We start from the raw sequence: 25,187 nt of genomic DNA on the forward strand, positions 1-25,187 counted from the left end.
TTGGACAAAAAATAAAATTTATAAAATTTTAAAAAATTTTGGACCTATTATAAGTTTTAGCAAAAAAGTAAATGTGTTAATATTACTGGGAGCCAGCGTTCTCATCATGGGAAAAAAGGAACATGGAAATACGGAATGGAGGAAGGCAAGAAAGAGCCCTATGGGGATGAACTGGGACTGGAATTATTGCTGTGAACTCATTTATAAAATAGGTATACATAAATATGTATATATGCCTGTATATGTGCACATACACATATATGTGTGTGTGTGTGTGATACACATGTGTATTATATATGCATATATTTCCTAGCTCTGTCTGCTGAAAAGGTCAAGAAGAAAAGACAGCCTTGTAGCAATAAGCACATCTAATACCCAGATCTTGATTTTTAATATGCTTTCCTACTAAAAGGAGCCAGGGCTTCTTGGAGAAATGGCTAATTCTAGGGCTGGGGCAGGAAGTACACAAGATGACCCTGGGATATCTTGTCATACCACAAAGTGGGGAAATACACACGCACAGGCACACACACTCACAAAATGATGGGGCCATGGCACAAGAACAAGGAGCCAGTTTAAGAGACTCCCATGGGCCACATCTGGGACAATTTGAGAGATTCATGAGTCTGCACTGATCATAAAAAGATAATATATACTTACATAATATATACTTATAATATATAAACATGTTTAATATATATCTATATAGTATACATAAATATATATTTAACTATACTTCTACATATAATATTTATTTATTTGTAAAGCCTGGGGGAGACGTTCTCTCCCTTTAGCAAAATGGTGAATGGCAACTGGTAAATGTAGAATGAATGCTGTAGTTGGAAAATTAGCATTTTGTAACCATCACAGAAAAGATTAGTTTTGGTAAAAATCATCAATGGATACTATTTTCAGTTCCTGTTACTATTGTAATAAATCACCACAGATATTACAAGATGTTTCCTTGACATTTTACCAAGAAATTATTTTTTCTAGCTTCCCAATAATTTCAAGACCTCAGAATATTTTAACTTAGAATATTTTAACTCTCATGACTTTTCACTATTCTCATGAATCTTCTACATATATTTTAAACCCCACAACATTACTAGGATTATTCTGTAAAGTTACATGAGTTTATGTTCATCCACATATTCTTTCTGTTGCTCTTCTGTCTCTCCTGCAAATCTGTTTCCATGTGGATCATTTTTATTTCCTGAAAGACCTACCATTAATGTTTCTTTTAATAAAGACTTGCTGGCAACTAATTCTTAGTTTTTTCTTCTTTAAAGAAATCTTAAAAATTCTTTATTTCACCTTCATTAATAAATTCTATTAGGGAAAAACTCACACATTAACAAAGGAGGAGAGTATAATTAACTCCCGTATATTCATCACCTGACTACCACAATTATTAAATTCTTCCATTCTTGCATCTTCTATTTGCCTCAAAACTCCCAACTTGATGATGACTATTAACAGTTCTTTTCTTTTAAGATAAAATATACATACAAGGAAGTGCACACATTTTAGCTGTGCAGTTTTGACAAATGCATACTTCACTTAATTGCCTCCTTTATCATGATGCAGAGTATTTTCATCATCTTAGAAAGTTCCCTTGAGTCCCTACCCAGTTAATCCCCACCCCAAGAGGCAAGCATTGTTTTAATGTTTTTCACCTCAGATTGGTTTTGACCGTTTTAGAACTTCATAAAAATGGTATACAGTATGTTTCTTCTGTCTTTAGTTGTTTTTTGGGGACATCAGTCCACGTTGCTTTGTGCATTAATAGTTTGTGTTTATTGTTGAATAGTACTACATTGTATAAATATATCATGATTTGTTTATGCATTCTCCCGTTGATGAATATTTGGGTTTGAGGGTTTTTTCCCCAATTTTTTTGTTATTGTGAATAAAGGTGTGTGGAGCATTCTTGTATAAGTTGGTTTATGGATGTATATTTTTATGTATCTTGGATAAAAAACTAGGATTGGGGATTGGAATTGCTAGGTCAAAGCGTAAGTGCATATTTAACTTGCTAAGAAATTGCCAAAGTTTTTCCAAAACGGTTGTACCCTTTTATGTTCCTACCAGTAATATGAGAGTCTGGGTTGCTCACAACCTTGTCACTTTCCTGATGCCTTGTAATGCTGGCACTCTTTCACAAACTTATTGGCCATTTCACATACCTTCCTTTGTGAAATGCCTGCCAAATCTTCTGCTTATTTTTGTGGGGTTGTTTGTCCTTTAAATTACTAAGTTGTAGGAGTTTTTATGTATTCTGAATACAAGTTCTCCCTCAGTTATGTATCTTGCAAATATTTCCTTCCAGTTTGTGACTTGCCTATTTATTTTCTTAATAGTGTCTTTTGATGAACAGATGTTTTTACTTTTGATCAATTCCACTTAATCAATGACTTCTTTTATAGTTACATCCCTCCAGTGCTATATGAGAAATCTTTGCTTAGCTTCAGATCATGAAGATATTTTCCGTAATATCTTTATAGCTTTTACACTTAGGTGTATGATCCATGGCAAATTAATCTTGTATATAGTGTGAGGAGGAAAGGTCAAGTTTCATTTGATCTCATATGGACATTCAGTTGTTCTGGCACCTTTTGATGAAAAGATTTCTCTTTCCCCATTAGTTTGACTTGGCTTCTTTACTGAAAATGAATTGACCACATAAATGTGTCTTGAAAAGACTGTGTATTCTGCAGTCATTTGGTGAAAAGTTCTCCTCTCAATGAAATCTAATATCCTTTCATCTCCATGGCCTCTGTAGTTCTCTGATGCTTTTGAATATATGATTTTTATATGTTGTCTTTGTTTCCAGGGTATTTTTTTAAACGGGAGCATTGCCTTGCCACACACTGCTTCATGCATCTGGAAGTGGAACTCTCTGGGCTGAACATGCTGTTCATAGTCTAACTTCCTGGAGATAGATGTTCTTTCCTCTTTTCTCTTATATGAATTCCAGGTTGTAAATTTCCTCCTAGGTCCAGATTTACTATATCCCACAATATCTTACTCATTCCATAACAAAATCCAGAGCCTGAATGGCTTAAAGAACAAACTTACTTGTCTTAGTTCTGGAAGCTGGGAAGACCAAGATCCATGTGCCAACAGATTTAATGTCTGACAGGTGAGGGCCCTTTTCCTGGTCTGCACACAGCCACCTTCCTGCTGTATCCTCACGTGGTGAAGACAGAGAGGGCGCTTGTCTCTGCCTCTTCTTATAAGGGCACTAATCTCATCATGGGCGCTCCATTCATGTCACCTCATCTACACCTAATTACCTCCCAAAGGCCCTGCCCCCAATACCATCACACTGGGGATTAGGGCTTCTATTATGAATCTTGGGAAGACACAAACATTCAGTTCACAAGTTTTAGTAAGTTATATTTTCATTATCATTCAGGTAGTTTCTCCTCTCCATTGTGATATTCTCAACCCGTGATTTATTTAGAAATATATGTCTTAATTTTCAAACACTTGAGTATTTTCCAGTAAGTTTATTGTTACTAATTTTCAGCTTAATTCTACTGTGGTTAGAGAATATCTTCTGTATGATTTCAGTTCTTAGAAATTTGCTTTATGGCTCAACATATGTTCATTTTTGGCAAATGTTCATGTGCACTTGAAAAGAACGAACAGTTGACCTTTGAACAACTCAATCGGCTAGAAGCCCGACTCTGCCCACAGTCAAAAATCCATGTATAACTTTACAGTCAGCCCTACATATCCACAGTTACATATCCTTGGATTCAACCAACCAAGAGTTCTGTAGTGCTGTAGTATAAAGTTAGTGAAAAAAAATCCATGTATAAGTGGACCCATGCTGTTTAAACAATGTTCAAGGGTCAACTGTATATTCAGTCTCTCAGTGTTGGGAGGTGGTAGTTTATATATTATTTAGGTCACTTTTTTTTTTTATTCAATAGCTTCTTTTAAATCCTGATTTTTTTTCCTGCTTGTTCTATCAGTTGCTCAGAGAAGTATCTTAAAGTCTTCCACTATAGTTGTAGATTTGTCTTTTTCCTTTTTAATTCTGTCCAATTTTGCTTTTTATATTTTCAGCCTGTTATGAAATGCATACAAATTTGGAATTCTTACATATCTTTAGTGGAGTAATGCTTTTAACGTACACGATCCCTCTTTATCTCCAATGATGCTTTGTTTTGAAGTCCACTTAACTACATCAGTTTTCCTTTAGTTACTATTTGAATTGAATGTTTTTCCATCTCATTATTTTTAAAAATTCTGTATCCTTATAATTAAAGTATATTACTTAAAGAAACATTTGGCTAATGTTGTTGTTTCTAAATCTACCCTTAGACTTTTATTCAGAGCGTTTTCTTCATTTATATTTAGTGTTACACTGATATTTAGGTTTCAGCATTACAACACAATGTTTATTTTTCTATTTGTCCTACCTCTTTTATGTTCCATTTCCTTTCTTACTCTCATGTTAAGTATTTTTATAATCTATTTTTCTTCTCTACTGCTTGTTAAGTCACACATTCAGTTTCTATTCTGTTGGCAATGAACCTAGAGATTACAACATGCATTTTTGATTTATTAAAATCTAGTATAAACGAATATTTTTACAATTTCCCAGGCAATACAAGGATTTTAGAATATCTTAACTCCATGTATCCCCACCCTTCTGCCTTTGAGCTGTTGTTCTTGTATGTTTTAACTATGTATGCAATGTAATTATACATGTGTTGATGTTTACTAATATTTAATATGTATGTGACTTAATTATAAGTGATGTTAAATATATGTTTATAATCCCACAAGACATTATTATCGATGTTTTCAACAATGAAAATTTATTTGGTTTAACCTGTTTACTCTTTTTTAAAAATACAAATTTATTTTAGAATAGTGTTAGATTTACAGAAAAGTTGCAATAATAGTACAGAGAGTTCTGTACACCTTCTACCCACTTTTCCCTATTGGTAACAATTCACATCACTGAGATTCATTTATAATAATTAAGGAGTCAACTTTAGTTTGTAAGTATTAACCAAGCTCCATACTTCATTTGGCTTCCATTAATTTTTCTCTAATGTCCCTTTTCTGTTCCAGGGTACCACTTCATATTTAGTTATCATGTTTCATCTGGTATGTGACAATATCAGATTTTTCTTGTGTCAGCCACCCTAAGAAGTTTAAGTCCTGGTGTTTTGTAGAGTATACCCTCCCTTACACACGTTCTCCCTTCTGCTCTGCCTCACCCCTCTTTTTTCCTCACGCCAGCTTCCCTACAAGTGTACTTCCTAGTAAGGTGGCAGCATGCAAGCTTTACCTCTGGCTCTGTCTTCTCAGAAATCTGGGCTAAGACTCTCTTATTCTAGGCAGTCCATCTTTGAAATCCCCACTGAAAACCTAAGCTGCTCCTTATATCCCCTCCTAATTGGCAGGTCTCAGACTCCAATTTTTGTCCTGCAACCTGGTGAGAGACTGTCAGAAGTTCTACTCAGCCTCTCAGCTGCTACTTTCTGATCAGGTTTTCAATCAAAAAGTCCAAACTGGCAAACATCTCAAGGAGAAAAGGGATGCCAAATATTGGGCTCAGATTCCTGGTTTCTCCTTCTCTCTGAGATCTTACTTCCAGAAATATTTGGTTGCTCCTTAATGCCATCAAACAGTTAAAAGATATATACATACAATATATACTATATATATATATATATATATTTATACACACACATATACACACACACACACACACACACACATACCTCATCTTCTTTTCTAGTTATCTTCAACTAGAAGCTAGGTCTGGAAAAAAGCTAGCCCCCAATTCCAGGAAGCAGAACTCACAACCTTGGGTTTTAATAGGAAACCACAGGGTATTGCTAGAGAAACTGCTGTTTCCTTAGAGTCTGGCAGGCCCCAGCCCCAAGAGAAAATAAAATGGGACTCTGTCTCCTCCTGTGCTTCTCCTTTCATTTTATTTTTCTCAATGACTTTTTTCCTAACAGCTCTGCATGTTTGTATGTTTTGGTGGAAGGTAGCCTCAGCACAGTTTTTTCCTTACCTCATCCAGTTGGATCTCTGAGCTGGAGAATTTTTAGACCTGTAGGAAAAATACAGAGTTAGGCCTTGGAACAATTGTAAGGGAGATGGAGGTAGGGGGCATAAACCTCAAAGACACTTTCCTCACTTCCACAATCCTGCTACCTGCCTCCTGCCACTTTCCATAAATGTTGATCCCATTTCTCCCTTTCATGAGGATTCAGCTATCATATGTGCATCAGCTATTATATAGTATTGCCCTCTGGTGGTACAGAACTGTTAGCCCTTGTATTGAAGGTGTCCAGAATGCTGCTGTTCTGAGCACTTTGTCAACAAAGGAGGAGACAGAACAATTAAAAAAAAAAAAAAAAGACTGTGAATTCTCACATCTTATAAAGAGTCTTCCCCCCTTGATCTCCTGCCCTAACTCACCTGGGAAGCTGGTGAATGGTACCTATTACAACTCTTTATGACTTAAGAGTCAATAGGTAACCAGCAAGAGGCCACTTTGGCTTCTCAGATATTTTAAAATTCTTTGGAGATGGATTTATGTTGAGAAAATGGGGTGATTTGGAGAATAGAATTCGCCTATTTTCAAAACGGCTCTTGTATTATTCAGGGTAGGCTAACTTCTGTAACAAATAAGCTATGTATTTTAATACATCACACAATAAAGTTTATTTCTTGCCTGTGCACTGCCCCAATATAGGTTTTCCTGATCAGGTGACATGGCTCTCCTCCACAGGATGTCATAGGTACCCAGGCTCCTTCTGTCTTATGGCTTTGCCCTCTTCTAAGACCTCAGAGAACTCTTCAACTAGCCAGCAGATGGGAAAAGGCAATCAAAGGTTGTACATGGGAGTGTTTATGGGCCAAACATGGAGCTGGCATCCATCACTTCTACCCACTTTGGGTATTGCATTGGCCAGAATCCAGTCTACATAGCGGCGCCTACCTGCAAGGGAGGCTGGGAAGTGTAGCCCTGTGTTTGTCCAGGAAGAAGAGGGACACAATTTGTGAACAGCTACAGGTCTCTGCCACAGGTCTCATTTGTATGTGTGCCTGTGTTTCTGCTTTCTAAAGAAAAAATAAAAGGGACGTCTTTGCTTTTCCCAAAGAGCCCCTCAACTTCTTGGCTCTCTGATTCCTCAGTTTTCTCAAATGCTGGGTTGACAGTAGCACTGAATATGGTTTGTTCTGGCTCTTGAGACTAAAAGGAAAACACTTTTCAATTAAAGCATGGACTATTTTCCTGGTCCTGCAGGAAGTCTAATCAGCCAACATTATTTTTATTTATGTTTTATTGAGGTAAAAACACTGGTTTATAATATGACATAAGTTTCATGTGTAGAACATTGTATTTCTACTTCTGTGTGCCCTACAGTGTGCTCACCACCAAAAATTTGGTTTCCATCCATCACCAGACAGTTGATCCTTTTACCCATTTTGCCCCCTCCATCCCAAACCTTTTCCTCTGGTAACCACTAGTCTATTCTCTGTATCTATGAGTTTATTTTTGTTTGGTATGGCTTGTTCATTTATTTTGGGGTTTTGTTTGTTTGTTTTTTATATTCCACATATAAATGAAATCATATGGTATTTGTTCTTTCTCCATCCAACTTATTTCACTAAGCATAATGCTCTCTAGGTCCATCGATGTTGTTGCAAATCACCCATTAATTTTTTAAGTAAGCTTTTCATTGAAATTTGACATAATATAAAAAATGCAACAACAAAAAAACCCATAAGTAATCAGCTCAATGAATTTCCACAGGGTCAACAGCCATATGGCTATCACCTAGATCAAGAAATAAAACATGATCACCACCTCAGAAGCTAACAAGTAAGGGGGTTGGGGGGAAGTTCTTTGTGATGAAGGGATTCTGAGGGCACTGAGTTTGGGTTATGATGCCTCCTTCTTTAAATGTTAGCTCTAAAGTTGAGGAGGAGATGAAACGGCCTGGGTTCTGCCCTCGCCTTGATTCTAGCCACCTGAATTACCTTTGGCAGGTCCATTCCTCTCTCCCAATCTCTGTTTCTCCTTGTGCACAATGGGAGGCTTGACTAGCAATCCACTATGGTCCTTCAAGCTGGAACAATGTGGTTTTAGGACTTGCCACAAATCTCACAGGATAGGGTGAGGTGGGGGAATGCATGATAGATGTGGAAGGAATCCCTGGTGTAGAGAGATGCCCTAGCCCCAAGCTGTTCCCAGGACTGCTGGAAGCTACCTCCACTGAATTCTTCAGAAAACTGGCGTCCTGGGAACTGGTCATCACTGCTGTGTTACAAGCAGTGTCCACCCAGCTGGTGTTCGGTCTTTCTGCCTTAATCCAACTCTGGGTGTGCTGTGAGGGGCTGCCAGGCTTTACAGGGTCAGAGAAGTGGACACACAGCCAGGGACTAAGGATTTCAGAGTATGGACTTAGATGCACTTGGGTGCCAACCTTGATATTACCACAGACTGACTGTGTGACCTTGGATGAGTCACTTCTTTCATTCTTTATTTTTTAATTCTTATTTTTCATTGAAGTGTAGTTGATTTACAATGTTAGTTTCAGGTGTACAGCAAAGCAATTCAATTACACACATACATACATATTTTTTCAGTTTCTTTTCCATTATGGCTCATTACAAAAATTTAAATATGGGTCTCTGTGCTATACAGTATGTCCTTATTGTTTATCTATTTTATATAGTGATGTGTATCTGTTAATCCCAAACTCCTAATCTATCCCTGCCACCACCACCATTTCCCCCCTGGTTATCACATTTTGTTTTCTATGCCCATGATTCTATTCCTGGTTTGTAAATAAAATTTGTATTTTTTTAGATTCCACATGCAAGCAACATCATATGATATTTTTCTTTCTCTATCTGACTTACTTCATTTAATACGATAATCTCTAGGGCCATCCATGTTGTTGCAAATGGCATTATTTCATTCTTTTTATGGCTGAGTAATACTGCATTGTTGGATGAGTCATGTAACCTCCCTGACACTCAGTCTCCTTATCTATGTAATTCGAAGGAGACAATCACCTACCTGAAAAGTTTTCATGCAGATAAAACGAGCTAATCTTTGTAAATATGCTAGGCATGCTGCCTGGCATCCTCGTGCTAGTAAACGTTAGCTGTGCGCTCCCCAATACTAACCCTTCAACAAGGGTGCTGTAAATCTCCCAGGCTGCCCAGGGCAGGGGGTCAAGAACCTGCAGCCTAGGACAGAGATCTAGGGGGATACAGGTTTGCTCTGCAGCTAAGCCTAGGCTAGTCCCACTTACTTTCTCTTCCACTCCCTCTTAACCTTCTGTCCCCTGGTACTGGAACAATTCATTTCTCATGATTGCCAGAGTAATTTTATCTCTGTAAAATCCATAATCATCTCCCGGCAATTTAATCTGAGATCTAATAATAATTACCAATGTAATTATAATTAATGGGAATCCTTAGAATACATAGGGTGCTTTTTCTCCTACATTCCCCAGAAGGCAGTGGGTAAGAACAGGCTTCACCGTCCTGCAAACTTGGGCTTGACTTACCCTCTAGCTGTGTGACCGCATACAAGTGACTTAACCTCTCTGGATGCAACTGAAAAGTGAGGAAGTTAGGCACCTTTATTCTCAATTCAACCATCCTTCTTTGGTGAGCCCGGGAAGCTCCCCAAATGCCCTCGCAGCTAGAGTTCTGGATGGGAATAAAGTTCCACTAGATGGTGGTTCTCATGGGAGGTTTGGAAGGTAGAGCTGAGGGAGTCCTCTTCCTCCTGCTGAGGTAAGTTTGGTTGTTGTGACTGTAGAGGCAGCAAGAAAGTTGGTCACCAGCTTCAGGCTGGGAGAGGTGGTGTGACAGGAGCTGTGGTGGCAGCTATAGCAGCTTCCTGTTGTCTCAGGCACATAATGGTCCTCACATTCAACAGCTTATTGTCACCCCTTCGTGTACTGTCCTCCAGCTCTTATCATAATCTTGTTAGCATGTGATTCCCTACAAAAATCCCCTTTTGCTGGAAATACCTAGAAAAACTTCGGTTCCTTGCACTGAACCTAGCTGACATAGGATGATGAAACTGCTAATTTTTTTGGACCATGAGGATTAGGCAAGCTATTAAATATAAAATATCTATCACAGAGGAAGCACTCAGCCAATGGCAGTCATTAATGTTTGCAATAAGACTATTTAGCTGTTAAAATTTGGGGGAAACCAGTTCTGTAAATTGTATCTTGCGGCCCACTCGCGTTAGCACGATTCCCCTCTCTTTTTTTCCAAGCAGTCAGCAGGCATCTATAACAAGAGGAAAATGATCCTTGGCTAATGTTGCTTTTCCCTTATGTTCTCGCCAACAATTCATGTTGCCTTAAGAGATTAGGCCTTTTTATTGCTTGCCTCATTGCCCTGCTGTCTGCACCAAAGCTACGTCTTGGCTGGCTGGGCGTGTCCTTCTGATGGAGTCCAGGCCTGCTGCATGGAGAGCAAGGGGGTTATTTGATCTCCTGACTGTGGCTCTTACAAGCCCCATTGAGAGTGTGCTTACCCACAGAGCCCTGCTATGCTAATTGGCCCAGAGTGCCCAAGAAGCAGAATTCCACCCAAAGAAAGGAGTGTTTCTTCTAGTAGGATTTGGCATTTGGGAGAGGGCAGCCTCTAGGGGGCTCAGGGCTCAGCTCTGGGTCCCACCCAACACTTCCCAGGCCCTCAGAACCCAGAGCTAATGGCAGCAGCTTCTTGATCAGGGAGACGGTGAGGGGCACCTCCTGCCTCCAGAGACATTTTCACTCAGCCTGGACTAAAGTCCTGGAATACAAGAAAACCCCTCTACTGGACAACTGTCAAGATGGATCCAGAGCCTGATATCCTGCCCAGTGAGCGCTGCTCCACAGACACTGCTGGCAGGAAGGCAGAGAAGGCAGCTAGACCCCACCCCTGACTCACACGTTCTTTTTTTATTAAAAAGCTGAATGGCACTTTCCCCACTGTTAATTCTCATTACAGCTCTTTCTAAAAGGCACAGTTATCCTACAAAGCCAACTTGGAAAATCATTAGACCCTGGAGAGGCTCAAACTCAATCCATTCCCCTGGCAAAAGCCTCATGAGAGTGGATTCCTGACAGTAGGTTCTCACAGCTCTGTGGTCACTGGTCTTGCACCTCTGCTCCCAGTCTCAGATCTCAACCCCGCCCTCCCAACTCCCAAACTCTTCAAACTTGCTTCAGGACTGTGCTGTTCATGGGCCACTGAATTCAGCACTACAAACCAGTGTGGAGATGCAGAAAGAGGAGGAGGAGAAGGAGGAGGAGGAAATGCACTCTTTGAAAAATGACAAAAATCCCTTTCCTTTTACCTGAGTCCTTATCTCTCTGTTGAAAGTTCTATACCCTTTTTAAACAGTAGGGTTCTCCAACTCAGTATGCATGAAAATTACTAGAAGAAAACCATAATGAGATACTAATTCACATCTACTAGGCTGGTTAAAATAAAAAACATGGAAAACAACAAGTGTTGATGAGGATGGGGATGGGACCCTCATGCAGGGGAATGTAAAATGGTGTAGCTAGTGGAAAACACTTTGGCATTCCTCAAAAAGTTAAACAATTATCTGATGACCCATCAATTCCACTATTAGGTATATACACCAAAAAACTGGTAACAGGGACTTGAACAGATACTCAAAGACCAGTGTTCCCAACAGCGTTACTCACAATAGCCAAAATGTGGAGTGTCTGACCATCAATAGGAGAATGTGTAGACAACATGTGATATAATCATACAATGGAATATTATTCGGCCATAAAAGGAAAGAAGTTGTGACACATGCTACAATATGAACGAAAATTGAATGAAACTTGAAAATATTTATGCTAAGTGAAATAAGCCAAACACAAAAGGACACGTATTGTATAATTCCCCTTACGTGAACTATCTAGCTTAGGCAAAGGCAGAGACAGAGAGTGGATTAGAGGTTACCAGAAGCTAGGGGAAACAAGGAATTACTGCTTAATGGGTACAGAGCTGCTGTTTGGGGTGATAGAAGAGTTTTGGAAACAGTGGTGATGCTGGCACAACAATGTTGATGTGACTAATGCCTGCCATGGATTTTATGTTTAAAAATGGTTTAAACAGCATAATTACTCAGTCTGCTGGCTTTCCGAATGAAGTCACAATTCCTTGCCCCACCCCCCAAAAAAGGCAGATTTTATGGCATATACATAATACCACCGTTTTTTGTTTTTAAAGAATTACCTGAAGAGCTTGCTGAAATGCGTATTCCTGGAACCCGATCCCAGACTTGCGTCAGTAAGTCCAAGGTAGGCCCCAAGATGTGCCTTTTTAACCACGTCCTGAATTTCTTGAACCTTAACGGAATCTGGTATTTTTGCCGTAAAGAACTCTCCCGCAAGCAGTTTCACCGTGCGGGAAACCTGGCCGTAAGGCACTCCTGCCGTAAAAGATACAGTAACTGGTTGATTAGTTTGGTTTCGATGCCGTAAATGATGTTACAAAAGAGGTGGCTAGTAATTTACCACGGTCTTTGAAAGCATTAATTATCAACTCTTTTTTGCCTTTTTAAAAACCGAAATATAGTTGATTTATGATGTTGTGTTAATTTCTAGTGTACAGCATAGTGATTCAGTTATACATACCGGCTGTTACAAGGTGTTGAATATAGTTCCCTGTACTATTACAGTGGGACCTTGTGTTTATCTTAATTATCAACTATTTATCTAGTTTTGATACAACAGCTTGTTTTCTCACGCTGTCTTTACCAAATGATATGTCCATATGGTGGCATGTTACGAAGTCAAAAGGATAATTTTCAGGAGTCACTAAGGATATGTGCACAAATCCTTGCTATATCATATTGAGAAAACAAAAGTCACACATATATTTTTAAGTACAAGAATAATACTACATATATAAAATACACACACATTATACATAGGAAAATGTGGGAAGGAAATATACTAAAATATTAAAGGAAGTAACTTGGGATGGTAGGATGAATGATCTGTTTCCAAGTTTCTACACTGAGCATGAATGCTTTATATTTGTTTTTGACACAGCATTGCCATGGACCTGACTATTTATTTAAAGTGAATTTATTATTGAATATAACATACATACAGAAAAGTGACTGAATTGTGAGTCTGTGGCTCAGTGGATTGTCACTAAGTGAACACACCTGCACAACCAGCACCCAGATCAAGAAACAGACCATCAGCAGCCCTTCTGAAAGTTCCCCTGGTTCCCTTCCAGTCACTGCCACCCTCAGGGATGAACTGCTTCCTGATTTAAGCACCATAGGTTCCATTTCCTATTTTAAAACTTTATATAAATGAAATCATGTGGTGTGAACTCTTTTTCTGTCCGGCTGCTTTTGCTTAACGTTATTGATGAGATTCATCAATATGGTATGTCGTTGTAGTATATTATAATGAGCATATATTATTTTTAAAATCATAACGTTATTTAAATAAAGATGGCAGATGGCAGATGGCAGCTGCTAAAAACCCAAATACCTTCCACTTCTCTATGAGGGCTGCTCTGCAGAAACTTCTGCTAGGGAGGTAGACATGGCCCCCAGTCCCAGCCATGAAGGTTCTCTCTACCGATCGTTTCTCTAGGTCTTAGAGGATTGTGCCAACCCCATCATCCTCTGGCTCACCCACGACCACCAATGAAACATATTGGTCATTGATTTGAGCCCCTCGATGAAGAGACTGGTCAGATAGGATGGGGAGGGGTCATGTGCCTATTGCACAAGGCTGAACAGGAAGTGGGGCTCAGGGTGTCCAGGTCAGGTCCTCCTGAAGGGAGGTCTTCCCCTCTGTTCCCGTGGTGACCATGGCTGATACACCACTGGCAGAAAGACAGAAGCTTCCTGGCAAAAGTAGCCTCACCTGGTACCCGGCTTGTCACATTCCTCACCTCAGGGACAGTCTTTTATTTCTCACACTAACCTGATAAAGGAAGGACTGGCTATCAGGATTGCCCATTTTATCACCACAAGACTGAAAGTGAGAGAAGTTACCTTGTGTACGGGCACAATCTGGGCTTTGAGCTCAGGTCTGTGTGACCCCAGGAATGCCCCTCAGGGCCACTTCCCTGCCCTTCTCATCGCTGGCTAAGATGGCTCATGAGTCAGTCTCCAGCGAGGGACTCAGTTTGGTGGTCTGGTCGCAGCCAGCGTTACAGTCAGGCAAGTCATCATCTCTGACGATGTGTCAGTTGGTTTGACCATAAAACAGGCAGCTCAATACCTCCCTTCTTGCTCCAAGCCCTACCTCCTCCAGCCAGCAGGAATCTCTGGAAACATGTTCTGGAAAAACGGAGGCATTTTTACGACTCTCTCCTCACCTAAACCTGCTGGGCTGGGACAGAGCACAGACCCTTGGGCTCTGACCGTTATCCTACACTTTGGACCCAGGCCGCCCCTGGCTTTGATGTTGTCTTGGTAAATGTCCCTGAGTCACCAGTGGGCTCTGATCTCTCCAGCACCTAATAATTCAAACAGCCTGGGTCAGTGAGCAGCTAATCAGCTGGGCAGCCCCTGCAGCTGCACAATGAGGTTGCGGGGGGGGGGGGAGGGTGCTTTCATTCTTAGGGTCTCATTCCACGACCTGATGACCAAGGCAGACGCCTCTGTCCACTAGCCCAGGGGTGAGGTTAATTCCTGCAAGGACCTGGGCGGGGATCTGCCTGGCTGTGGCGGCAGTCACACAGTTTGAATCATGGCTGTCCTGGCCAGGCCATCGGGTGGGAATTAAAATTTAATTTAGAGGGTCCTGTCTCTGCGGCCCTGGTGGCCGTCGTCTGGGTGATTGACTGGCTGGTTTCTTTCACCTTTGGACGCCTTGGGTTTTTACTGGCGGAGGAAATGAAGGCTGAACTGGGGCAGGAAATTCCATGTACACAGGTGTTTCTGGTTAGCCCCGTGCACCTCGCCCAGGGGCACAATGAGGGGCCAGGGATGCCTGTGTGAGCCTGGGGCCTCTGAGGCCCAGCAGCTGTCAGGGCTCTGCATCTGAAGAAGGCTGGGCAGGGCACTCAGGTTGCCACAGGGTGGACCAGGGTACCAATGACTGATCCCCTGCCTGGCCCTGGGAGCCCAGTGACTGCCCGCCGCTGATATGGGACCCCATGGGCAACTTGGCGAGAGCCACCCCGGCCTCTGTGCCTGCAGTGGGCAGCTGGTGGCACCAGGCCCTGACCTGGGAGATTAGCAGCGCCCTGAGGTGGTGTTTACACGTTGTAGCCAGCACTTCATGTGGCTGACCTGCCCCCATTTTCACATCTTCTGAAGGGCTTAGAGATCCAAAAAGCATGCCCTCCCTTGCTTAAAGGGTCCCTGGAGGGGTTGAGGAGGGCAGTCTTGGGCTTGGCCAGAGAGAGCCATCTGCAGGCTTATTTCAGAGGCTGAAGAAGTGACATTCCTTGTCCCGTAATTATCTCTGTGCTGCCATGAGGGCATTTCCACCGTTAGTCATTCACCACCCTAGGTCAAGGCTCTCAGGACCTCTGTTAAACCCAAAATGTACCTGGAGGGAGGGCACATGCTGAGAAATGCACAAGGAGACACCCCTTCCCCTCCCACCTCAGTTTTCTTATCTGCAAAATGGGAATAAGGATCGAAATCTGCTGGGTTGGCGCATGGATGAATGAGAGGCCATTTGTAGAACATCAGGTCCACAGCGGGTACTAGCATACAGAGAATCTTCACTGGCATCCAGCTCCTGGGAACATCTCCAAAAGAATTGCTCAAAAGGAAAAATACGTTATAAATAGTTCAGGGTATTAGTTTAAACACAGTAAAAAAAAAATTGTAACCAGTTAAAATGCCCATCAATTGACTTTAGACTGAGGCATGTCATTGATGATGTAGCAAAAAGCCAATAACATCAATATGACAGGTATGAAACCATATAAAGTGCCCAGGAAATAACTGGAGAAAGCAAGTCTATGCACCTTGATTATGACTGTGGGAAAGGCACACCCTGAAGAAGGCAGGAGGGAGATGTAAGTAATTGTTTATACAAATATATTTAAGTCACTCAATATTTAAAAAATAAAAGTGAAAAATAAATAAGAATAGAGATAGATATGAATGTGCCTAAGTTATCAAGTTCCCGCTAAGAAGAGACCCCCATGTCATCAAAACAGGACAAGATGTATATGGTTGCAAAGGCTGAAGAAAATCCTGCAGCTGGGGCTCTGTGCATGCAGAGGACATAAAAGCAGGGTCGTCAGCAAATGCTGGAGAGGCTGTGGAGAAAAGGGAACCCTCCTACACTGCTGGTGGGAATGCAGTTTGGTGCAGCCACTGTGGAAAACAGTATGGAGATTCCTCAAAAGACTAGGAATAGACTTACCATATGACCCAGGAATCCTGCTCCTGGGCATATATCCAGAAGGAACCCTACTTCAAAATGACACCTGCACCCCAATGTTCATAGCAGCACTATTTACAATAGCCAAGACATGGAAACAGCCTAAATGTCCATCGACAGATGACTAGATAAAGAAGATGTGGTATATTTATACAATGGAATACTATTCAGCCATAAAAATGACAACATAATGCCATTTGCAGCAACATGGATGTCCCTGGAGAATGTCATTCTAAATGAAGTAAGCCAGAAAGAGAAAGAAAAATACCATATGAAATCGCTCATATGTGGGATCTAACAACAACAACAAAAAGAACATAAATACAAAATAGAAACAGACTCATAGACATAGAATACAAACTTGTGGTTGCCAGAGGGGAGAGGGGTGGGAAGGGACAAATTGGGAGTTCAAAATTTGTAGATACTGACAGGCATATGTAGAATAGATAAACAAGATTATACTGTATAGCACAGGGAAATATATACAAGACCTTGTGGTAGCTCACAGAGAAAAAGAATGTGACAATGAATATATGTATGTTCATGCATAACTGAAAAATTGTGCTCTACTCTGGAAATTGACACAACATTGTAAACTGACTATAACTTAATAAAAAAAAAACTATTAAAAAAAAAAAAAAGCAGGGTCATCAGAATAAATGTGGCCACTGACATAAGTTTCCAGGGTCAGGCAGGGTGTCCTGGGGGAAATGGGGCTGAGCCCCCATCACAGTCAGCCTCCTTTCATACCCCAGGACCCCACATACTCCCCCTGCCCCTGTAGGCTGGAGAGGGACTTGGCCCCAGTGGAGGGCTGGGAGAATCCTCAGGGCTTGTCCAGCACATGGCTGCCTCTAGTGATAGGACAAGAGAACTGTATTTTCACGGCCGTTAAGAGTTCCAAGGCTGGGTACCTGAGGAGCACTACGGAAAGGACCTCTTGTTTTGAGCGAAACACAAATGAATGGCTGCTGTGTATAACTGAGTCATTTGGGAGGTGGTTGGAGCCTAAACTGAGAACCCTGAGAGCAGGCAGCCTTGTCCTCGGACCCCTGCCTGCCGAGCAGCAAGGCACACGGTGGGGGGCATCTCTCTTCCTAAACAGACTTCCCATCGTTCAGCGCACAGCTTCGTCCTCCTCCCACAGGAAGCCTCTTCTGACCAGCCCAGCCCTTGCTATCCAGAATCTGGATGTGGTCCTGAGTCCCTCACCCTTTCTCTGCTGCACCTCCCTCTCCCCCTAGGCTTTCAGAATGTCTCAATTCATTGTTACTGATTTGCCACAGATGCAAAATAACGGTTGGAATAGCAGCAATGATTTGTGAATTTCGATTCCTCTTCTAAAACCACTCGTAGATATTTCTGCTGCTTTCCTCCCCTCCCCTCCCCTCCCCTCCCCCCTCTTCCTCCCTCCCTGCCCTGACCCACAGGAATTATGAGACAGTAACTTACATCCCCCCCTTTATATCTCCTGCTCCACTTGTGGTTATCAGGATGGTTACTACAGAGAGTAAGCCTGGCTCTGACCTACCTCCCAGCACCCAGGCCCCACGAGCACCGTCAGATATGGGGCTTGTCATCCTGGAGAGAAGGACAAAGAAAGATAAGCTCAAAACATTGAGCCCTTGCTGTAGGTCAAGCATTGTACTAGTGTCGCACATGCATCAGCCCGTTTCGTCCTCCCGAACACCCTAGGAGACAGGCATTCCTGCTTTGCAGATGGCAGAAACTGAGGCTATAGGAGAGGTAGTAAGTGGTAGAGCTGGGATCCAGACTTTGGCTGTCTGACTCCAAAGTCTAGGCTTTTCTTTGCTCTAAATCCCTGCACTGAAACTTCTCTTTTGTCTGCGGAATTCTAGGAAGTGTTGGTTCTGTTTCTCATCAGTGGGGCCTCCTGCTCCCCATGGAGCAGGGTCTCTGGGCATTTGCACATCATCCCTAGAGGGGAACCTTGGGTGTGTAGAGCCTCGTCTCAGGGTCCAGAATGTCCAGAACCAGCTGGAATCAGAGGCCTCCTGGCCCCTTTCCCTGCCACATGGAAATGTCATTTGTAGTGAGCCGGCTGTAGCTGGAGAGCTGCCTTTTAGGTGCAGTGAGTCAAAGGACCACATGGAAACACTTTAGCCTGAGCCAGCACTGGAGAAGCCCTGGCTCGTAGCCATGAATGGCGGCAGGTCCAATAATGCTGAGCTCCAGGCATACATGTTGCCAAGAAGCCAGAGGGGTTTGGAGACTGACCAGTTCCTCCAGCTCACACCAAGGCCCAGCTCAGAAATGTAGCTTCTTGTTCTCTGTAAGAGAAGGGCCGTGGTCCTTTGGGTTGAGTGTCTTGGTGATGAGATGCTCTGTGTGATGGCCATTTTGGGGGGGGGGGTTCTAAATCAGCAGACCATGGGCCTCTGCAGTTATATGGAGGTTTATGCATGTTCCTGTGTTCAGAGAAGAGCCACAGCTGTCTCTGCATTTTCAGAGGCATCCAAGACCAACGAAAGGACAAAGACTATACTACCTGGGAGACTGTAGCAGGAACCAGGGGACCACACCAGTCAGCATGCCCCAACATACAAGTCCACCCCTGGGACTGCTGGCACGGGGAGATGTGTCAAGCTGGTGCAGGTATGTGAGGATGGGGAATCGGTACCCAGGTCAGGTGGGATCTCTGAGCAGAATGGAGCTCCTCCTGACTCCCTTCCCCCCTGACCACACAGGCTGCAGAGAGCATGCCTCGCCCCCACCAGGCCTTTGGGGAAGATGGCCTCCCCCTCCATCGTCTGTGAACCTCATCTCCAAGCTTAGAGCTTCCTCCCCAGGTGGGGTTGCCCCCTCTCTGAGCTCCAATTTCCCCATCAGCCTGGAGCCGTATATCTTCTCCTCCTTTCTCCTGGCTGCTTTATAGCTTGCTGGAAACACCTTCCCTTAGCACTTCGAAATGTATCACTTGAAAGCATCTTAAAGTTAACCAATGTGATTCTTTTTTAATTTGAAGGGGCTTATTTCTCCGAATGGCTTTCCTGATCATATAGGAGGGCATGCTCCCTAATATTAAACTTTTTCTTTATAAAGAGCAAAAAATGACTCACATCTGTTTGATATTTAATTCAAATTGAATGGCAGGACAGGAACAAAATTACACTGCAAAAGGCCATAAAGAGTGATGTTTAAAAGAGCCAAGCATACCAAACCTACATGTCAGAAAATTTGAAATGACACAGTTTTGAAGGGACATGGCCTGGGCAATGGGTTGTCTCCTACCCAAAAGCCAGAGGGGTAGTAGCCAAGCTGGGAGAAGGTGAGAGATGGGAGAAGGGCTTACTTTGCACTGGAGGATTTCTTAGGGACTGGTTTCCAGCTACATGTGAGTTTGGAGTCTGGGATCCAAGCCTCAAGCCGTGTTCCTGATGCCATCTGGAATCCAATGCCAGTTGCTCTGGTTAGGAAGTGGCCTGTCTGGGGCCTCCCAAGGAGCTGCTGGATAATGCACACACAGCCTGGGTGGCCAACCGGGCACTGCCCTGCTGTCTGTGTCCAGCAGGCCTTGGGGTTTGGCTACAGCTCAGAGACTGAGTTGAAAGCCCTTCTGCCCCCTGCTGATCCATATAGCAGAGACTCCAATATCCTGTGTCCAAGAGGGCAGAGAAATGGGGTGGGGCCCAGAGAGCTGTGTACTCCTTTTTCTAAAGGCCGGGCAATCTGTCACTGCCCTAGCACTCTGAGAGAGGTCCTAGGAGACAAGTGAGTGTGGTGTCTTACTTAACATCCCCGTTGCATGTTTTAAGCCAGAGGACTGGCTCCAGGGCCCGAGCACAAGCACTGCAATTGTAAACATGTCTGGTGACATCTGCTTGAGCTGCTAGATGGGCCATGACAGTGTGGCTTTGCAACCCAAGCTTGACCAGAGCCAAGCAGCTGCTCCTGCCCAAGTGTGCATGGATGGTGGGGGTGAGGAGACCAAGGATCTAGAATAAATCAGGTGCTGGCTCCCCCACTGACAAGCTGAGGGAATCTGGGCATGTGACCCCTCTCTGAACCACAGTTTCTTCATCTGTTGCATGGGATGGTTTAATGTCTTCATAAGGTTATTTTGAATGGCTAACAGTATAAATCTAAACACACATGCACTTTGAAATAGCAAAGCATTATATAAATTTCTTAGGATGGTTACTCTGAGCCCTCTAGGGCTTCTGTGTAGTAGCATCTTTATTTCCAAGACATTTTCACATTGGTTATTTTGTTTCTCTGGCCCACTGTTGAGCACAATGGTCAGGTACTTTCTCCATACAATGGTGTGCTGGAGCGGTCTCTTGTACTGTCTTATGAGAGCTGATTGTTAAACAAGCTGTTATTAAAAATTAAGTTGTATGAACTCACAGTTAAACTATGTTAAATACAAAACTGATCAATAATCAAAACTCACTGCTTCCTAATGACTTTACTGTACTTTTCTATATCTGTGCTCTTGTAAATTGTATCTGGGAATGCTGTGCAGTATTGGGCTCACTGTTCATCTGTTTCCAAATCCAAGTTCAGTGATGTCCTCTTGATAATCTTGAAATTGACCACAGTTGGAGAACTTATACCACAGAAATGAGAGATCGGTCAACGCCACAACCAGATCTCATGCATTGCCCAGGTTGTTAAACATTTACCAGCACAGCCCTGATTGTTGAGTCGTGCAAGTGAGGCATGTGGAGTTTTGGTGACTTTCTCAGAGTCTCATATTCACGGTGAATGTCTTCCTGTCAACGTGTTGCTTTCTCCATCAGACTTAGCTGTTCAGCATCCCCAGGCCCTCGTGTCCAGGGCATATGGCATTTCATTATCCAGAACACTCTGGCCTCCTCTCAAATGCCCCCTGCCATTCCTCTAATGAGAGCTCCTTGGCTTCTGTTTTTCCCCTGAGCTGAGCCAAAACATTCCCTCTGGTTGGTAAAGCATGCTGAGAATCTCAAGTGGAGGTATTTTCTCCTTCTTTAACTGAGGAGCGAAACTCACAGCTCATCATCACCCTGTGACTCTCTAGCCGACACTACCTGGGGTGCTTGATGAAGCCCAGAGGCAGGCGTGTGCGTGTGCGTGCGTGTGCGTGCATGCGCCTGCGTGTGTGTGCCGGGGAAGGGGAAGTCAGACCACATGAGGCTTTCCTGATGTTTCAGCTTGAAGTCTGCACAGCAACCGCAGGCCCAGGGGAAGAGAAATGTAGAACTGAAAGACGGAGCCCCCTGATGATTAGCTTTCCTCTTTGGCCTCCAGCGAGTCCCACAGGGGACCACGTGCTCCTCAGTAATGAGGCCCAGCACTGGTTCTGGAAGCCTCCGACGTCAGGCGTCCAGCCTGCCTGCTTCCAGGGTTCCCAGGCCGAAGCTCCAGTGTGGGAGCCCTGCACCTTGTGCACATGTTTCCGAGAGGTGAAGGGCTGGTGGTTGTGTTGCACCACGGACTCAGGTCTCATCTAGAAACAGGAAAACCTGTTAACAGAGAGCCGAGGAGTCAGAGGTATGGGCTCTGCATGGCCCTGCTGGGATTTGTCCTTGGCTCTGGGGCTCTGAGTCCTATAGACACATGAATCCATTCACTGAGCAAACCACTCACGCTGGCCTCTTCTCATCCCAATTAATTGTTTAAAGTGCATGTTAACCTCTTAACCAGCATCATTGTTGGGGTTTAATGTACTTCTCAAAGCCTCATTCCCTAAAGGCCTGCTCTCACCCTATCCAAATTCTTTCTCCCTGTCAATAGACACTTAACTGAGGACCTACTGGGTGCCAGGTGGTTGCTCAATCTGGCAGTTTCTGCCACCCCCAGGGCTCTGCAGGAGGGGAGGTGCCAGCATGGTGCAGAGCACACAGGAAGCACATGTATGCCTAGCTGAGGAAATACTTTTTGTTTCATGAATCAAGCCTGAAAATCCCCTCTGAGTATCCTAACACTGGCTTAGAGCTAGAAGAAAGCCAGCTTCTTTGTGGAAAAAAGTCAAGGAAGCTTTTTGGAGGGAGGAATATTTGGGGATGGGTGGCGTCTCATGTTAAATAATAAATGGCTGGCATTTATTTAGCATTTCCAAGGTAGGTGCTGAGTTCCCATATGTGCTGTGTGTTTCAATCTTCACAGCAGAGAGGGAGATACTAATAGTATCCCCACTTTAGGGATATACATGAAGAAAAGCAACTTGGGAGATGAAGGAAGTTTCAGGGCAGTGGGGATTTGGACCTGGCTCTGCTGACCTGCCTCTCAGGTGGAAGGGAAGGGGGGGTTTCAAAGTAGACCTCCCGGCAGGATTGTACGGGCCAGGCCAGCACGCCTGGTGCTTCTCTGCACCTCACGGTCCTGCCCTTGTCCTCTCTTGCCCTCCTTCTTTTCTTACAGATGCCAAAGGTCACGTGGGTTGGGGTGACAGTGGTGGAGGGGGGCTTGTGTTTGCCTACTAGGCAGTGGAGCCCTCTGTGCTGTGCACCCATCGCCTCTCCATTTTTGGTGGCCTCCCTAGGGCTTCAGGCTGGGGCTGAGGGCACTGAGGTGGGTGCACTCCCTGCGCTGGCTTTGACCGTGTGCCCTCAGAGCCCTCGCTCCCCGTTCCCTTCTCTGCCCTGTACCAAAGGGGAGGGGACTGGGCAGGCTGCATTTCCCAAGCTGCTCATCAGCGTCTTTGGCCGACTTCAGCCAATGGGAGCCACTGGGGGCCGGGAAAGGGGAGAAGCCGGGATGTTTCACCCTCTCTCTTAACCCCTTGGGGAGAGTCTCTGGTGGCCACTGCCTCTCCTCTACATCTCCAACTCCCCCGGACAGCCTCTGCCGCCAAAGCCCCAGCTTCCGTGGGGCGTTCCGGCTGTTTGCCACACAGCACACACTCTGGTAACATGGTCTCTCTCATGCGGGTGACCTGTGCCCCAGGAGCGGGAGCCGGCAGTGCTAGTCCTTCCTGTTCTGGCTGATCTCTGAATTGCATGACCTGCATGGCTTTTCAGTGATTCTGTCACCTGTATACCCAATTCCCAGAAATAAATATTTGAAGTATTTAGAGTGGTTCTGCACTCCCTGCCACCTCCAGCCCACCTCCCCCACAAGCAGGGGGAAGTAATAGGGTCCATCTCCTGAGCCCATCTGCAGCAAGCTGCAAACGAATGGAGGAGTGATATCACGGTATCGAGATCCCTCAGAGAAGCAGCTATAGAAATCCCGTGGCTGACTGCCTGGCTGAGCTCTCCCTCCCAAGGCCCCTGTCTCAGCTGTATTCTGAAGGTTCCCCACCCCCTACCCCCTGGCTCTGCATCTTTAAAGGAAAGTGAGGCAGACATCCCAGCTGGGGCTCCCTCCAGCAGTTAGCGTGCTTGGCTCAGAGCCTGGGGCATCCTTGGCTTTGCCCTGTACCTGCTCTGTGTAAGCCCTGTGTTAGGTAATGCAGAGAGGATCAGAGAAATAACAAACGAGGAAAGAAAGTTCCCCCAGAACCCAGACCCCATGGTTTCTCCCTCCTTCCTGGACTGTGATTTGATTTTGATCCAAATCTGCCCTTTCTCAGACTCCTTCCTGGTTGTTCCCAAATGTCTTGGAGCTGGGCACCATGGTGCTAGTGCCCCTTAAGGAAGTGGGTATCATGGGGAAATAGAGGCCGAGAAAGTAACAGCTCAGAGGTGCTGGCATCACTGCAGGGGTGCACATTTTTGTGGCGCGAGCTCCCTTGCCAAATGGCACTATAAAGCCCTTTCAACTCACGTGCCTAAAGAAGAAAATAATTAAACTCTTCTGTCAGGGATCACCTGGCTCCCCACATCCACTCACTTAGGATGTTTTGTTCCCACTGGAGCGTATGATTGGAAAACAAAGGTAAATGAGAGCAATTTATTCCCGGATCATTTTTTCCCCCAGCAGGATTAAAGCTGCCTCGGCCATAAAGAGTTTACAAACTCTAAAGAAAGATAATAACTTCCCTTCTCACGGCCCCGGTCATGGGGAGGTAATGTATGTTTCCAATCAGCTGAGAATGTAACTCAAATGGTAGATTTTATTTCACTTTAATCCGCCTGCGAGTTCACTTTCAAGGTAAGAGGGACCTCAGCCTGCAATGTGAATAGAGTTCATTAACTCCGGAATCTCCTCTGAACGGTGGAGGCGCTGGCTCTGCTGACTCCCTGCCCCACACGCGGGCCTTGCACAGCCTCGGGGCCTGGTGTGGGGATGAGTGACTGGAGCACGGGGTGTGGGGAGAGCTGCCGCAGCGAGGAAAGTGGGGGTCTGATTCAGGGACCAGGTAACCTGATGGCAGCATCAGCACCAGCAGGTGCCATGGAGCGGAAACCGAGGAAGAAGAGGACGCAGAGCGAAGCTGGAGAGCCAGACTCAGGCAGGAGATACAGTGGAAGGCAGGTCTCCCAACCTGCAGCCCAGTCTGGCGGTGGGGGAGGTCAGGGAGGTGGTGACAAACAGCTCACACAGTGTTGGGCTTTCTTGCTTCTGCATATCCCTTTGCTGACTGCAGCCTGGCCACTCAGAGGGCTGCTGTGCAAAGAATCCATGCTCAGTTCCCGTCTCAGCCTGCTCTGGTCACAGGGCACCCTGGAGGTAGCCTCTTGGCTGTGTCTTTACACATTTCCAGATGTCATCTCAGGGAACTGTAGTGCTCTGGGGTACACTTGACTGTAACTGATGTGACTATAGTAGATGTGTGTGTGCATGAGTGAGTGTGTGTGTGTAAGCGAAGTCCACGTGTCTACTTGCATTCAATTCATCCCACTAAATCGGACAAAGTCAACCCAACTGAACACTTACTGTGTGCCAGAC

At 44.2% G+C, this 25,187-nt stretch overlaps 1 protein-coding gene across 1 annotated transcript in view; it reads left to right on the forward strand.

Annotated features, from left to right (window-relative positions):
* Positions 1-20,821, forward strand: part of LOC141575559 (uncharacterized) — a 37,874-nt gene extending 17,053 nt beyond the window's left edge. The window contains exons 3-5 of the mRNA XM_074355030.1: positions 12,262-12,332; positions 18,883-19,028; positions 19,121-20,821. Of these exons, the coding sequence (XP_074211131.1) occupies positions 12,262-12,332; positions 18,883-19,028; positions 19,121-19,208 (305 nt within the window). The 3' untranslated portion in view covers positions 19,209-20,821. The remainder of the gene's footprint in view (positions 1-12,261; positions 12,333-18,882; positions 19,029-19,120) is intronic.
* Positions 20,822-25,187: the final 4,366 nt, after the last annotated feature.

Source organism: Camelus bactrianus, chromosome 3, assembly GCF_048773025.1.
Source record: "Camelus bactrianus isolate YW-2024 breed Bactrian camel chromosome 3, ASM4877302v1, whole genome shotgun sequence".
Classification (NCBI taxonomy): Eukaryota; Metazoa; Chordata; class Mammalia; order Artiodactyla; family Camelidae; genus Camelus; species Camelus bactrianus.